The sequence below is a fragment of the Podarcis melisellensis genome, assembly GCF_964234715.1.
Source record: "Podarcis melisellensis genome assembly, chromosome: 9".
NCBI lineage: Eukaryota > Metazoa > Chordata > Lepidosauria > Squamata > Lacertidae > Podarcis > Podarcis melisellensis.
In genome coordinates, this window is record NC_138541.1 from 9,836,891 (window position 1) to 9,852,990 (window position 16,100).

Here is a 16,100-nt window from a genome sequence, read left to right on the forward strand (position 1 = left end):
CACGCAGAGCGAAAAATACACATTTTATGATAAAGTAAGTATTTAAATGTGTATACAAATGTGATTTTCATACTGATTATTTTTTTTAAAGTTAAAAAGGGAATAAGATGGCCATTGCAAACTGCCACAGATGGGGAATATATTGACTGATCCATCCATTCCCAGTTTGAGCTGATATTGGGCTATGTGAAAAAAACTACCGTTGGCAATTAATTAGTCATGCAAATGTGCAAGTCATTACTGTCAATGAATGATGGTCATCATACATGTGCGAAACAGACCTTAAGACTTTGGAGTTCACTAGCTAACCGTTTCTCCTTAGTGAATAAGGGTTGTAGCTAGGAAGGAGGATTAGGAAAGAGATATGGACTTTGCTCATCTTACCATGTGTCTCAAGACAGCTGCTGAACGTTTGCGGAAAGGTGCTTACTCTGTGTCTACTAAACCTTCGCTGCCCTAGAACCAGCATTTCGGAAGAAACAAATAAAAGACACAACAGAGAAAGGAATAAAACAAAAACACAAAATCTTTCTGGTGATTGCACAAAGGAAGTAAGTCAAAATCAAGAGAAAATTTGAAAAAAGGGAAAGGTTTTGATTTTTATGAAAATGAACAAAATAAGAGAGGTACAGAAAGCAGAGGGGAAAGGTCAGATCCAAGCGCTACCTTACCTCCTCCCTCGACCGTAAGGGCTTGCAGACAAGCGCAACGAACAGAGCACCAAAAAGAATCCCTAGTGCCATGATGATATAAGGGACGCTGGTCATCACCGCAGTTTCAAGAAGAACAGTCTTCAGTTTTGCCACCGATGCTTTGTCCAGCACGACACTCTGGAGGAGCAGAAAGGGGCAGGGAGGAGAGAGACAAAGATTCATTCTGTTATCCACAAGACTCTAGTCAAATAAGATTCAGATCAGCCTTTGTCGACACGCTGCCTGCCAGATCTTTTGGACTTGCTATGCTGCCTGAGTGGGGCTGATGGGAGATGTAGTCCAAAAAGTCGGGAGGGCAGGCAGACTGGGGAAGGCGGATTTAGATTGTGTCTCCAACTGGTGCTGTGGAATGAGCTCCCTGCTGAAATACGAAAGGCCTCATCTGCATGGGCATTCCGCCGGCTCTTGAAGGCAACCTTCTCATACAGGGATTCCCTCAATCCAAGTCTGCTGTTTTAATCACTGCATTAATGTGTTAATGGGATGGGCTGCACTGAAACTCAAAGTGCATCACTGCCCCATCCCTCCCAGACAGAAATTCGGCTTGAAAGGCACATTCAATTGTAGCAAGTAAAATACCTTGTAATTTGTGCAGGCTTGCACATTTTTTTTCCGTGGACATAAACATTTTATTGAGATTGCTTCATTTTTTTATTTTAATTACAGTGCGTTTCTAATCCATCTGTATTTCACCTATGTTGTGCAATTGGTTTTTATGTTTTATGATCCACTTCGACGCTATCCTGGCATTAAGTGGGATGCTAATTACATAATCATCAAGCTTCTCCTGCTTGTAAATTTGCCCCTGCAGCCTAAGGTAAATCTGTAAGCTAATACCCTGAACCTTTTCAGTGTCTTCTTTTCTCAGGACCACACCCAATACATTTTTGCTGTTGCAGGCGAGTTCAAATTTTGCAGCCGTGTTCTTCCCTGCACTGCACTGCTCTCTAATTGTATGCTGAGTAACATAACAATAACATCAGAGGGAGGTCTTCCTGGAAGTTTGATAACCCACCACCACCCTCGTAAAGCTCCACACGTAAGCAATGCAAATTCCGCACTAAATTCCGCAACCTACGCACATCGTGCAAGTAGACCAAGTCATATTTATTCTGTTTTTGGCAATCAAGGCAAGGAAGACTAATGATCTATGCACTAAAGCATGGGTAGGCAAACTAAGGCCCAGGGGCCTGATCCAGCCCAATCGCCTTCTCAATCCGGCCCACAGATGGTCCGGGAATCAGCGTGTTTTTACATGAGTAGAATGTGTGGTTTTATTTAAAATGCATCTCTGGGTTATTTGTGAGGCATAGGAATTCATTCATTTTTTAAAAAAATTCAAAATATAGTCTGGCCCCCCACAAGGTCTGATGGACAGTGGACTGGCCCCCTGCTGAAAAAGTTTGCTGACCCCTGCACTAAAGCATTCTCTCCCTCTTCAAGTAAATGTTACTCTGCAGCTTCTCTAGTGTCTGATATTTCAGAATCCACATTATTTCCCAACAATTCTCCTTGCAGTATATGGGCCCTCTCCCCCCCAGCTAAGTTCCACCTGTCACAACACGCTGGGTTAGCGGTAAAGGAGCAGAAGGTGTTTTGCAAAAACGCCTACCTCGTTTACGTAGAACACAGGGAGGAACATGGATCTGATGTTGCCTGTTTGGCTAAAAGAAGGTGAAAAAGTAGTTTAAAGAACTGTTGCATACGATATAGAATGCCACTTCACTCTCAGGTACTATGAGATCAGAGACTGGCTCTCTTCACTACCCCCAACCCCAGTGGATAAAAGCTTTTGGAAACTGCTCCCCCAACGCGGTGTCTGCCCAGTCCATTGTACTGAGTGCAAGAGGTGCGGCTAAAAATTGACAACACAAAATTGACAACACAAAAATTGAGAACACAACACAGGTGCCTAGGCAGAAGCTCGGCTGGCAGGGCAGCTCTCCCTATCCAGATGCCATAATAGGCTGCTCACCTCTCTACACATGCAATTTCTCTCCTACTCATACCACAAGCTGCTTGAAGTGGCTTAGCAAGGTGAGAGGGTGGAAAAGAGAGGAGAACGCAGACAGCAGAAAGGCAGATCTTGTCACCCCTCCCCTTGCACTTATCCCTGGCCAAACCAGCACCAGACCTTTGAAACACAATTATACCACTTTGTAAGAGTCACTTTGTAAGGGATGCGGGTGGTGCTGTGGGTTAAACCACAGAGCCTAGGTCTTGCCGATCAGAAGGTTGGCGGTTTGAATCCCCGCGACAGGGTGAGCTCCCGTTACTCAGTCCCTGCTCCTGCCAACCTAGCAGTTCAAAAGCACGTCAAAGTGCAAGTAGATAAATAGGTACCGCTACGGCGGGAAGGTAAACAGCATTTCCGTGCGCTGCTCTGGTTCGCCAGAAGCGGTTTAGTCATGCTGGCCACATGACCTGGAAGCTGTACGCCGGCTCCCTTGGCCAATAAAGGGAGATGAGCGCCACAACCCCAAAGTCGGCCACGACTGGACCTAATGGTCAGGGGTCCCTTTACCTTTAAGAGTCATTGCTTCCCTCCAACGAATCCTGGGGACTGCAGTTTGTTAAGGATGTTGCCAGCTGTTAGGAGACTCCTCTCCCCTCTCACAGAGCTACAATGCCCAGAGCGGTTTAGTACTCAATCCCTGTTCCCAGGGAACATCAACATGCTAAAGCAATGCAGTTTAAATAATTAAATATCCTAAAAATCTCATTCTTCTTTTCAGGTATCTACTGCGCCTTTTAATTTAACGTCCTTTGTTCTCCTTCTATCCTGCTTTATATACGACTCATTCTAATGTTTTATTTATACTGAATTTAAAAAAAAAATTAAAAACCCCAACAGAGTACTTACATAAAATCAGGTAGCTTTTCAACGTAAGTATTGATCTGCAGTCGCCGGGCTGCCCTGACCAGCACTCCTGTCAACTGAGGGATAAAGGAATTGTGACTCTCTAAGATTTTAGAAATTAGTTATTGACATGCATTAGTGTGCGCACTTTATTTATTTGCATCTAAGCCTCTGCCATCATCATAAACAGTCCTAAGATGGTTCCCAAAGTAGACATCCCTATGAAGCAGAGAATAGCGCTCAACCCAAGAGTCATTGACCTATCTAGCTCAGATTTACCTGCACTGACTGGTAGGCTTGCCAGGGTTTTACATCCTCAACCTGGAGATGTTGGGAGGTTAAACCTGGGACCTTTCGCATTCAAAGCATGCGCCCTGCCACTGAGTTTTGGTGCTTTCTCGCCATGCCACATGGGCTGCAGCAGAAGCAATGCTTCCTGCTGCTTATGGAGGCTACCCACATGCATGTTAATTGCTTGCTGAATTTGTTAATCCTGAATACAGGCAACTCTCCATTTGTGTTCAAGGCACATGCAACCGCAAACCCGGAAGCGGTGCAAAAACAGCCCTAAAAGAGCTGCGAAAACGGCACAAAAATGTTGTTGTTTAGTCGTGTCCGACTCTTCGTGAGCCCATGGACCAGAGCACGCCAGGCACTCCTGTCTTCCACTGCCTCCTGCACTTTGGTCAAACTCATGCTGGTAGCTTCGAGAACACTGTCCAACCATCTCGTCCTCTGTCGTCCCCTTCTCCTTGTGCCCTCCATCTTTCCCAACATCAGGGTCTTTTCCAGGGAGTCTTGTCTTCTCATGAGGTGGCCAAAGTATTGGAGCCTCAACTTCAGGATCTGTCCTTCCAGTGAGCACTCGGGGCTGATTTCCTTCAGAATGGAGAGGTTTGATCTTCTTGCAGTCCATGGGACTCTCAAGAGTCTCCTCCAGCACCATAATTCAAAAGCATCAATTCTTCGGCAATCAGCCTTCTTTATGGTCCAGCTCTCACTTCCATACATCACTACTGGGAAAACCATAGCTTTAACTATATGGACCTTTGTTGGCAAGGGGATGTCTCTGCTTTAGGCACAAAAATAGTGCCTAGCAATCCCATGAGCCCTGTGGAGCATTGGAGTTTGAGGAAGAAGGTTTGGCAGGAATGACTGTGGTGTTTGCAGGCTTTTCCTAATAGACGCGATTTCACTTAAATGTGCGGTGCCTCGGAACATAACCCCCGCGTAAAGAAACTGACTTCCAGCAAATAAAGCTGGAATGAAGGTGCTCCCAATTAAGGTTTTCCCCCACTTCCCTCTAGACCCCCACGTCACTACCGCGTCTTGCAACCTGATCTCGCAACCACTGTGCTTTCTGTTCTTCTTGACCTTGGGCTGAGCAGATGAACGCTTTCCAGAGAAACTGAGTTTCCATCTCAGCATTGCCTACAGTGACTGGCAGAAGCTCGCCAAGCCTTCATAGAGCATTCTCTCCCAGCCTTATTCAGCGGCAACACCCACATTTGGCAAACGGCAGTTTCTCTGAACCATCATTTGTCTCCCCGCAGAAGTTGCGTTTCGAGCTCTGGTTTGGAGCCAAACCATTGGTCACTGGCAAACTATGGTTTGCCCAATTCAGATGCCAACGGCAAACTGTGGCTCCTGCGAACCAGGAAGTGGGAAAGGAAACTAGCACCCCTGAAAGGAGAAGGAAAGGGGGCCCCATGAGCTCACATTCCCAGCACAATTCACAGCGTTGGTGCTGACCTTTAAAGCCCTAAACGGCCTCGGTCCAGGATATCTGAAGGAGTGTCTCCACCCCCATCATTCAGCGCCGAGGTCCAGCGCTGAAGGCCTTCTGGCGGTTCCCTCACTGTGAGAAGCCAAGTTACAGGGAACCAGGCAGAGGGCCTTCTCGGTGGTGGCACCCACCCTGTGGAACACCCTCCCACCAGATGTCAAAGAGAACAACTACTACCAGACTTTTAGAAGACATCTGAAGGCAGCTCTGTTTAGGGAAGCTTTTAATGTTTGATGCATTACTGTATTTTAATATTTTGTTGAAAGCCGCCCAGATAATTATTATTTTATTATTATTATTATTATTATTATTATTATTATTATTATTACAGGTCCTTCCTGAAAGCCAAACCGTAACCACTATAAGGCAGAGCAGGGTACCTACAGGGTTTATGTCCACATATGTCTCGTGATCCTCCTGATTCGGATGCATGCCATCAATGTCCTGGACATACTTATCATCGGATAGGTAAAAATGTGGGGGTGATAAAAATATTGGTGCACCTGTAAGAACAACAGCTGTCAGAAACTGAACGGAAAAGGGCACATGTCCCTTTAAAAATTCCCTCCAGACATACAGCCACAGTTCTGCCCGTGTGGTGTAGTGCCTTCAACCATGAAGCTCACTGTGTGACCTCGGGCCAGCCATTACCTAACCGCCCTCGCAGGGCTGTTGGGAAGATAAAATGGAAAGGGGCAAAGCCATAAACGCCACCTTCAGGTTGCTGTAGGAAAGGCAGGAGATAAATCAAGTCTTGTATCCAAAGTAGGGCTAAGTAAGTGTCCTGTTTTTTCTCACCCTTTCAATCTCATGGACTTAACACTATTATAATTATAATCAATAGTACCACTGTTTTAACACCATGAAGATGAATTAAAAAGCCAGATAACTAATCAACCGAAGCTGCTGTAATAATAATAAGAGCTAGCATTTATATGGCACATTTTAAGCATTCAAAGGTCTCTACCTTCGCTCGGTGAGCCTTGCGACAGAACTATAAAACAGGCTAGTGTCATTATCCCTATCCTGCAGAAGCTTCCCTGACAGACCACCAAATGAATTCGAGCCAGAGGTGAGAACTGAACCAGGGACATCCCAGTGCACAAAATTCTCACTGTTGCCAAAGCAGTATTTCATAAAATTGCAGAGTTGGAAGGGACCCAAAGGTCCTCTAGTCCAGCCCCCTGCAGTGCAAGAATCTTTTGCCTACAGGGGGAAGGTGGTGTCAGGCTTCAGGGACTCGGCTTCCTCCCCCCGCTCCGCTTTGGCAGTAGATAAGCAGAACAAAGAGAAAGGAGGCAGTTAGAAATTTTAATGATCACAAAGAATCCATTCCTAGGAATGAAGGTGCTCCCAATTAAGGTTTTCCCCCACTTCCCTCTAGACCCCCACGTCACTACCGCATCTTGCAACCTGATCTCGCAACCACTGTGCTTTCTGTTCTTCTTGACCTTGGGCTGAGCGGATGAACGCTTTCCAGAGAAACTGGAGTCTGTTAACTCTCTCTCCCCTAGTGCTTTTCCTCCTAGCTGTTCCCCATCCAGTATTTCCCAGCTTCTGCCTTCTGAACTATACCCCTCTGCAAACCGCTGTTCCAAATCTATACTGTCCTCCTGCTCCTGGGAAGATTCAAGATCCAGAGCAGAGGAAGACTCCCACCATTCCTCCTCAGTGCACCCCTCCTCAGCACGGTCCCTGGCAAAAAAATGCTGCACCTTGGGGGGCTCCTGTTCAGGATTCCTTCCAGCCAGTCATGCCCTTTCCCAGGATACTCCACTGCATGCCCCCTGCTCTCCCAGTTTCCATTTCCTGCTCCCTCCAACTGTCAGTCAGCATTCCATACCCACCGAGGATGCACAGTCCTTGGCGGGCTATTTTGGGGGTTTCCAAGAGTCAGAGATTACATATACAGACACACAAAAACCCAAACAAATCTGCAAAATGACACAGGGAGGTGTGCAGGGCTGGCAAAGTCTGTCCTGCCCTAGCATCCCTTTTGGCTCACGTACCTTGATTGCAGGCGCTGATGTTCAGGAGCCCTGCCCCAAGGCAGTTCCCTGCCGGTACACAAAACCCGGCATTGTCTGGATTGACAGAGGCGTTTGCAAAGAGCATCTCAGGAGGCGAAAACCGGTAGGCTGAGATCCCTTCAACGGTCACGTACTTCTGAAATGTGAGGTACATGGACCTGGAAAGGACAAGAAGAGCCTGAAGCCTTCCGCCGTGGGCTTTGATCGGAAACAAAAGACGCACTGTGCGCTCTTCAGGACTGCTGTGGTGTGAATGGAGGGCCTGTGTCACTGGAAACCCCTGGGACGAAAGACAGGGACCCATCGAGCTGGAAACTGCTGCCCTACTCAGTGAGCCAACAAGGTTAGAGCATCGCTTGGCTGGCAATGGATTAATGGGCTCCAGTCGGACTTCACCCACCTAGGCTGGCCATTGCACCCCCTCATTAGAAAGAAAGATAAAAGCTTCCTGTGCAGGGCTGAGTTGTTGCCTGGGCAGCAGCATGCATTGGCTCTGACTTTGGACTAAAGATCTGACTTCCCAGTTTGTATTCCTGGCTTCTGATTCCTCTGGTTTGTGGCATCTGGTTCCCAGCTCCTGTTTGCTGCTTCCAGCTCAGCTTCTACACCCTGTTTTCTCTCTTCCGTCTTCCAAAAACAAACACACACACGTGGACCAAACAGACACACGTGGTATGTTGGGGGCACAGCAGGGCAAGGAGCGATTTACACGTATTCCAAACCAAGTATAATCCAACGCTAGCAATGTTCACCAGCAAGTTATGGGCTTGGGGTGCCCCATATATCCCACTGAAACGCACTAGTTAACTTTCCTTGTGCCCTGCTTGAATCTGCTCCTTCCTAAGTGTTGTTGTGACAGTAGGAAAAGCACTACGATATGAACACCTTCCACCATTCTTACCTACAGAAGTCTGACGAGAAAACGTAGATGGTTTCACCAGTGTCTATCAATGGGTGAAAAGTATCACCGTCGGTTCCATTTATCATGTTACAAGTTGGAGACGTCCACCAGTCTAGTGAGCTACAGAGGGAAGACATACGGAGGAGGAACAGCTTTTGAGCACATAAAAAAATCAGTGTTTTGCAGCAGCCTCAAATAAAACAGTCTAGGGCTATTATTCCCCATGCCCCAGATAGAACCTCATCTCTGTTTCTTCTTATCCCCTTCCATATGCAGAATAATTTCTTTGTCCTCAACTTTAAAGATCTCCACTCTCCACTCCCCCTTCCTTTATTTTTACTTATAAAGGTAAAGGTAAAGGTACCCCTGCCCGTACGGGCCAGTCTTGACAGACTCTGGGGTTGTGCGCCCATCTCACTTAAGAGGCCAGGGGCCAGCGCTGTCCGGAGACACTTCCGGGTCACGTGGCCAGCGTGACATCGCTGCTCTGGCGAGCCAGAGCCGCACACGGAAACGCCGTTTACCTTCCCGCTGGTAAGCGGTCCCTATTTATCTACTTGCACCCGGAGGTGCTTTCGAACTGCTAGGTTGGCAGGCGCTGGGACCGAGCAGCGGGAGCGCACCCCGCCGCAGGGATTCGAACCGCCAACCTTTCGATCGGCAAGTCCTAGGCGCTGAGGCTTTAACCCACAGCGCCACCTGTGTCCCCCATTTTTTACTTATAGCCCAATATATTTATCTACTTATCCCTGCCTCTCAACTTGGCTCCCTTGATCTTACCGCCTTAATAAGCATAGCTGTCAACTTTTCCCTTTTCTTGTGAGGAATCTTATTCGGAATATGGGGATTTCCCTTAAAAAAAAAGGAAAATGTTGACAGCTATGTTAATAAGACCTCCTGGGCTTTTCAATGAGACGGACCATTCTCCCCTGTGTGGAATCATTTTGTAGAGAACCAACAAAAGCCACCCCGTTCCTGTCTTTTTTTTTTTAAAAAAAGAAACAAATAAGAACTACCTCTTTTTATTTAAAAAACAACAACACGACCCCTTCCACCAAGCCTTTGAAAAGTCCAGCAATCTCCAACTGGTGCCCTTGTGTTCTCAAGACTCCAGCTCCCACAATCCCCAGACAGCATGGCCCATGGTGAGGGATGATGGGAGTCGGAGTCCAAGAACATCTGCAGAGCATTGGGCTTGGGGACCGATGCTTTAATCCTTATGCCCAACTAAAACGAAGCTTCAGCACTTGTCTCTCCAGGTGTGCAGATTCATCCCACGTTAGCTCCATTTCCATTTCCCCTGTCTAAATTTAGAGCTGCCAGGTCTTGGGAGGCGAAGGCCAGCCTTTTGTTTAGTGTGGGGATTGCCAAGGCAGAGCACATGGGCGCCACAATGCTCATAAAGGTTTCTTTAGCTGCCCTTGGGCTTTTATTTAAATAAAAAAGTAAGACTCTATCCCTCCTAGAAATAAAGTTATGGACCCAAACATGCAGGTACCTTTGGGGTCCTTATTTGCTGGGGTCCCCCTTGCCTTTAATGCCTTTTAACCTGCTTCTGTTTCATTTCTGAGGCAGAAATGCAACACACTTAAAAGTCTTCTGGTATGGAATTACAATTCTGGGGAAAGCTTCCCCAAGACTGTGCTCCCTTTAGTGTGTCATGCCATGGCAACCATTTTCTGATGGGCACCCGAAGCACTCTCTCAAAATGTGCTCCCTGGCTTAGCACACTGATGCTGCTCTATCAAATCATCACCGTCATCACCCAAGAGCTCTTGCTCTGCACGTCCTTGCCTTTCAAAATTTGAAACGCGAATTATTAACCACGGAGTCCAGCGCTCAAATTAAAAGGAAAAGAAAGAAACATTACTCTTTCCCTCTCCATTTGACGATCTTCGTGAAGTCAAGGTAGTTCTTCTCCCCGCTTAGGACAATGTACTCGCCATCATCGGACCCGTTCATCTAGAAATAAAACACGAGATAGAGAGAGCTTTCGCTTTCATGACTGCTTTTGTGATTGGTGGGATAAGGGGACAGGAAAGAACCAATTGATCCTTCACCCTCTTGCAGGACTTGGGAACCTTTTCAGCCAAGACTAATATGCAAATCTGAGTATTTATACCCCGCCCATCTGGGCGGCTTCCAATAGAACACTAAAATACAATAACCTATTAAACATTAAAAGCGTCCCTAAACAGGGCTGCCTTCAAATGTCTTCTAAAAGTCTGGTAGTTGTTTTTCTCTTTGACATCTGGTGGGAGGGTGTTCCACAGGGCGGGTGCCACTACCGAGAAGGCCCTCTGCCTGGTTCCCTGTAACCTGGTTTCTCGCAATGAGGGAACCACCAGGAGGCCTTCGGAGCTGGACCTCAGCATCCAGGCAGAACGATGGGGGTGGAGACGCTCCTTCAGGTATACTGGGCCGAGGCCATTTAGGGCTTTCAAGGTCAACACCAACACTTTGAATTGTGCTCAGAAACGTATTGGGAGCCAATATAGGTCTTTCAAGACCGGTGTTATGTGGTCTCAGCTGCCGCTTCCAGTCACCAGTCTAGCTGCCGCATTCTGGATTAGTTGTAGTTTCCGGGTCACCTTCAAAGGGAGCCCCACGTAGAGCGCATTGCAGTAGTACAAGCGGGAGATAACTAGAGCATGCACCACTCTGGCGATACAGTCTGTGAACAGGTAGGATTGTGCGGTCAGAACCTTACCTTTTTAAAAAAGCCGAAGTCTGGGTCAATACTGGGGCGGAATTTGTGTAGGGCACTGAGCAGCTTGTCTGTGTAGCCCCACAGCAGTTCATGGACAGTGCGTGTCGTGAACAAGTTTTCGTCAAATAATATGAGCAAGATCTCTGCAGGGAAATGCATGGGCGTTGCTGTAGCCATGTTCATTGCAACCTGATGGAGGAGGAGGAGGAAAGCTTGTGAGCATGTGGAACTCACAGGGGCCAGTCAGGGGCTTGCAGGAAATCCACAAGGAGGACTCAAGCACAAGAGCACTCTCCGTAGTTCTGCCTCCCAGGAACTGGTAGGAAATGGAATCTAGAGGGGGTGTAGGGCCGGTTCACTCATGAGGTGGAGTGAGGCAGCTGCCTCAGGCAGCCCAAGATTGGGTGCCCCCACAAGCTCCCTGCCCACCCCCATCCCACCATCCGTGGATAAGCAGTGCTGGCAGTGGTGCCACCTTCTGGCAAAATCTTGGATCCTCTGACTTTTGGCACCATTTTACTGGAGTCAATGTACTAAAGGTAGCAGACCACCTGAGAGGACGAACGGAGAGTTGGGCAAACCGAAATAGAAGAAACTAAACTGAAAATTGGGAACTGGTTTTAATAATTGGATTCGCTTTTTTTTTTTAAGTATTCTGTGTCTTTTAAGAACTTCCCTCTGCAAGCTGCTTTGAATGTATTTTATAATGAAAAACAGGATGTACGTTTTAAAACGAGTAACATGAGCCCCCGGTTTAAATTTCATGGCGGCCATAAAACTCAAAGCAGGCGGCCGCAGGCAAGTCATTTTTCTCTCAGGAGCACACAGCGGCACCAACCTAGCTCACGGGGCCGTTGCAAAGACTATTAAGAAAATGCATGTTAAACTTGTGAAATATGCTACTGAGACATCATCAGGGTAAAACTGCACATTAAGTGCCTGCATGTTTTCCCCTTTGTAGCTGATGGTAGTCCAAAAGGAAAGGGGAGGCAGAGTTAAGCCATCTTTTGGAAGTGCTGAGTGCAACTCAGCTTGTATTGAAAACTGGAGGATTTGCATGGGGTGAGAGAGTAGATAGAGAGGGGGTCCTCCATACTTCCTAGATTGTATTTCTGATTTAACCTGCACTGACCTTCCTACGATGCCAGACTGACACCCTTAGGGCGACCGACCTCATTTCCTATTTTGTCCTTACCTTGGGAAAGGAGGCCTATTTGCATGTCTCTCCTGCATAGCTGTCAACTTACAGATTTGAAAATAAGGGACCAGCAGCCTCAAAATAAAGTATCAGCAACCAAAAGAAGGGATTTTCCAAGCACAGGTATGTTCAACTTCTGAGCCCCTCCAAGCCAAAGGCGGAAAGCCCAGCCAGCAGCCAAACGAAGCCTCAAGCGGTGGTTCCCACAGCGCAGCAACCCGGCAAAGGGGATGCAGCAAGGAAAACCACCGTCACCTCTCTGCTGGGAAGCACTGAGCAAAGGCGAGTCCCCAGGCAACCCGGCCAATTTGATTGGCACAAGGCATGCAAGTTCCACCCCCCCAGTCGTTCTTAGACTTCTTATTGGGTGAGCAACGCAGCCAAGCAACACAGTTGGGAGCCTCCCTCCTCCCTGGCCGGCAGGGAGGGAGGGAGAGGAGCTGCTTCCTTTGAAACCCGGGAAATTTAAGGGACATCATCAATAAGGGACAGCAGTGGGACACAGTGCTGGGATAAGGGACTTCCCCGCCAAATAAGGGACGGTTGACAGCTATGCTCTCCTGAAGGATGAAAGAGCAAGCATGCCTCTTTGTATCTCCACCTTGGCTACACAGAACGAGGATATTTTCTGTCAAGCATGTATTTCCTTTAACCAACTTAGCTTTTTTTATTATCTTACTAAACTCAAGCGTCTCAGTGTGAACTACATCCAATGGTTAAATGTGCTCCCTCCAAGCAAGGGTTCTGGTTAAGCTCAACTTCTGCTAATGCATTTGAACCCCAAATGCCATCACCATCAGCCCTATGCCAGGCATGGCTCCACAGCTCTTTTTGGATAAGAAAATTACCGTATTTTTCGCACCATAGGACGCACTTTTTCCCCTCCAAAAATGAAGGGGAAATGTGTGTGCGTCCTATGGTGTGAATGCAGGCTTTCGCTGAAGCCTGGAGAGTGAGAGGGGTCGGTGCGCACCGACCCCTCACGCTCTCCAGGCTTCGCGGGCCTCTTCGCAAGGAGCGGGAGCACTCCGGCTCCTTGCGGAGAGTTGCCAGCATGCCGAAGCCTGCGCGCGCTGAGCTCAGCGCGCCCAGGCTTCGCGGACCTCTCCGCAAGGAGCCGGAGCGCTCCGGCTCCTTGCGGAGAGTTGCCAGCATGCCGAAGCCTGCGCGCGCTGAGCTCAGCGCGCCCAGGCTTCGCGGACCTCTCCGCAAGGAGCCGGAGCGCTCCGGCTCCTTGCGGGGAGTTGCCAGCATGCCGAAGCCTGCGCGCGCTGAGCTCAGCGCGCCCAGGCTTCGCGGACCTCTCCGCAAGGAGCCGGAGCGCTCCCACGGCTTGCAGAGAGCTGCCTGTTTGCGGGCTGGGGTCGGGGGAAGCTCGAGCTTCCCCCGCCCCAGCCCCGCGCCTGGGGGGGGGAAATAATTTTTTCCCCTTTATTTCCCCCCAAAAAAATGGGTGCGCCCTATGGTCCGGTGCGCCCTATGGTGCGAAAAATACGGTATGTGTGAGATTCCCATCACCTGCCATGTAATGTGTACTTTGGCCTATGGAATGCCTAAATGCCAGCGGTTCTTCAATCCACCATAAGGTGGAGCCCCAGCCCCGTAACACCTTGAATTGCCTTCAAGTCTATAGTTCAGTAAGATCTTATTCTAAATAAGCACTCTGTAAACGGCAAATAGTTGACAACCCCCTTGTTGCTGTCACAGAACGATCTGATTTTTGACAAGCAGGCCCAGCCTGTTTCAGGTGAGTCTTCCTCTCTGATAGGAAGCAATTTGCATCAACCAGAGGGCATCCAAATTACAAAAAAATAAATAAAGGAAGATCAGGCAAGCTTCCTTCAATTACATGGGTTACCAAGTGCAGGGCCCCTGCTGCAACGAAGAAAAAAAAAACTCACAGATGAAGACAGCACAGCTAATCACTCTAGAAAAAGGATTCATTCTTGAAACTTCTTTTTGAGTTTTACATATAATAGCCATGAGATTTGTGTGAGCTAGGCTGGACAAGTTTAAGCCATTTGTCTGCGTAATTTTGCTGTTAAAGGACACACAGGACTGTGATTTCACACACTTGGGGGTTAGGGAGTATGAACGCCATTTGCTTTTCATTGCATTTGTTCTGTTTTGTGATGCCTCTCGATTTTGGTAATACACCAGATGGCAATTTTTTAAAGGAAGGAAACTACTCACCGCTCACCATCCAAGTGTAGGGTGCACAGAGGGTTTAAAACTACAGGAACCAACAGCAAGGAGTGACAGGCACCTTCCAAGCAGCAGCTGTGGCTAAACTTTGCCGGTTTGCACTGCAACTCCCATTGGCCACCGCGAGCACGAACAATGGTGAGGGATGATGGGAGATGCAGTTCAGCAACACCTGGCACAACAAAGTCCCCCCCCCTTGCTTTACAGGCATAAGGTTCAATCACGGGCGTCTCTGATTAAAGCAGCACGAAAGTGACAATAAAATCCTTGCAAGCTGCCTGAAAGAAACCTCACCAGTGCAGGCATGTTTATAGTCCTGATCAGATGAGCTTCCGGGTCCCCCACGGACATCTCCGGCTCGAAGAAGTAAGTCTTTGGATTCAGAGAAGACACTTTGGTGCCGTTGTCTAAAAAGTGAACATTTACGTGGAGCCTGTGTTCCCTGCAGAGAAAGACAGAGGAGAGAAAGAGAGAGAGGAAAGTAGCTTTTAAAAAATATCTCAGTTCATCCTAGTGCTGTACATTGACTCTAGTAAAACAGTGCCAAAGGCCAGAGGGTATAAGATCTCACCAGAAGTTAAATGCCTTCACGGCAGAAGTTGGTGTTGCAGCCAGCACAGCTTCTCCACCCTGGTCAGAGCAGTGCCAGCTCAGAACCCCTAATCCATGCCCTATGTTGCGTATGCCACACTCCCATGGCAGCCATTTTCTGACTGGCACCCACAGTGCTTTCTGATTTTTTTTTAATGTGCCCACTGGTGCAAAAAGGTTGACGACACTGCCTTAAGCTCTCTGAGAATGCACCAGGTGGCACCTTAGTTGTCGAAAGGCTTAGCTCCCGAACAAATCGGCTCCCGAACGCTGCAAACCCAGAAGTAAGTCTTCCGGTTTGCGAAGGTTTTTTGGAAACCGAACGTCCGATGTGACTTCCGATTGCCAATCGAAACCTGCGCCTTGGTTTTCAAACAGTTCCGGGAGTCAAACGGATTAAGTTCAACAACTAAGGTACCACTGTATTACTTATACAATATTATTTCTATATCCATGAGGGCTAGAAACTTATACAGATCCCAACTCTACAGTTAATCCTTCACCTACCAGCTCCTTTCTTACTTCTCTGAGTGGTCAAGTTGTTGTGACATTTTGACACCCTTGTGATTCCTGCTTTCACCATCATCCCTTGAATCTTGTTTTGGGACCGAAAGCACAATCTCTTTATAAACTGTCTTGGAGTAATGAATGAAGCAAAAATTACCTGTAAGTGTATGGTCCAACTTGTCTCACAATGGGAGGTTCGCCTTGAACCACTTCCAAAGGATTGGTCAAGTTAAAAAAATAGAACTGCATATAAACTGGCGGCGGAGGATCCTCCCACATTTCAAAAAATTCTGTACCATTTTTTAACACGGTTTGCTGCAAGGAAGAAGAAGAAGAAAGGAAGAACATTATTGATAAACTTCCAGGATGTGCACCGAATAAGGGAATTGATCTACATGTGCAGAAGAACCACGTGATATACTGTAGCTTTCTGTGGACTGTGCCTTGCCTGGTGCTGGTCAGAAAACACTTGAAAAAGATCCCGCAGAAATTTAGAATCTTTCCCCCCTGACATTCTGATTTTCTACATGCAGGGATTTTTCCTCCTCTGCTCCCAAGAGCTCTCCAAAATGCAATCTCCGACATGCAGCCGGAATGGT

General features: G+C 47.7%; 1 protein-coding gene across 2 annotated transcripts in view; it reads right to left on the reverse strand.

Annotated features, from left to right (window-relative positions):
- SCARB2 (scavenger receptor class B member 2) overlaps positions 1–16,100 on the reverse strand; it is a 34,537-nt gene that overhangs the window by 4,457 nt on the left and 13,980 nt on the right. The window contains exons 2-12 of one of the 2 annotated variants that reach the window (XM_081925114.1): positions 15,659–15,816; positions 14,698–14,845; positions 11,001–11,189; positions 10,161–10,252; positions 8,291–8,410; positions 7,369–7,547; positions 5,744–5,862; positions 3,577–3,650; positions 2,326–2,377; positions 672–830; positions 385–456 (exon numbers count right to left, since the gene is read on the reverse strand). In XM_081925114.1, coding sequence (XP_081781240.1) covers positions 427–456; positions 672–830; positions 2,326–2,377; positions 3,577–3,650; positions 5,744–5,862; positions 7,369–7,547; positions 8,291–8,410; positions 10,161–10,252; positions 11,001–11,189; positions 14,698–14,845; positions 15,659–15,816 — 1,320 coding nt within the window. In that variant the 3' untranslated portion in view covers positions 385–426. The remainder of the gene's footprint in view (positions 1–384; positions 457–671; positions 831–2,325; positions 2,378–3,576; positions 3,651–5,743; positions 5,863–7,368; positions 7,548–8,290; positions 8,411–10,160; positions 10,253–11,000; positions 11,190–14,697; positions 14,846–15,658; positions 15,817–16,100) is intronic. The other variant, XM_081925113.1, reaches the window with a different exon arrangement.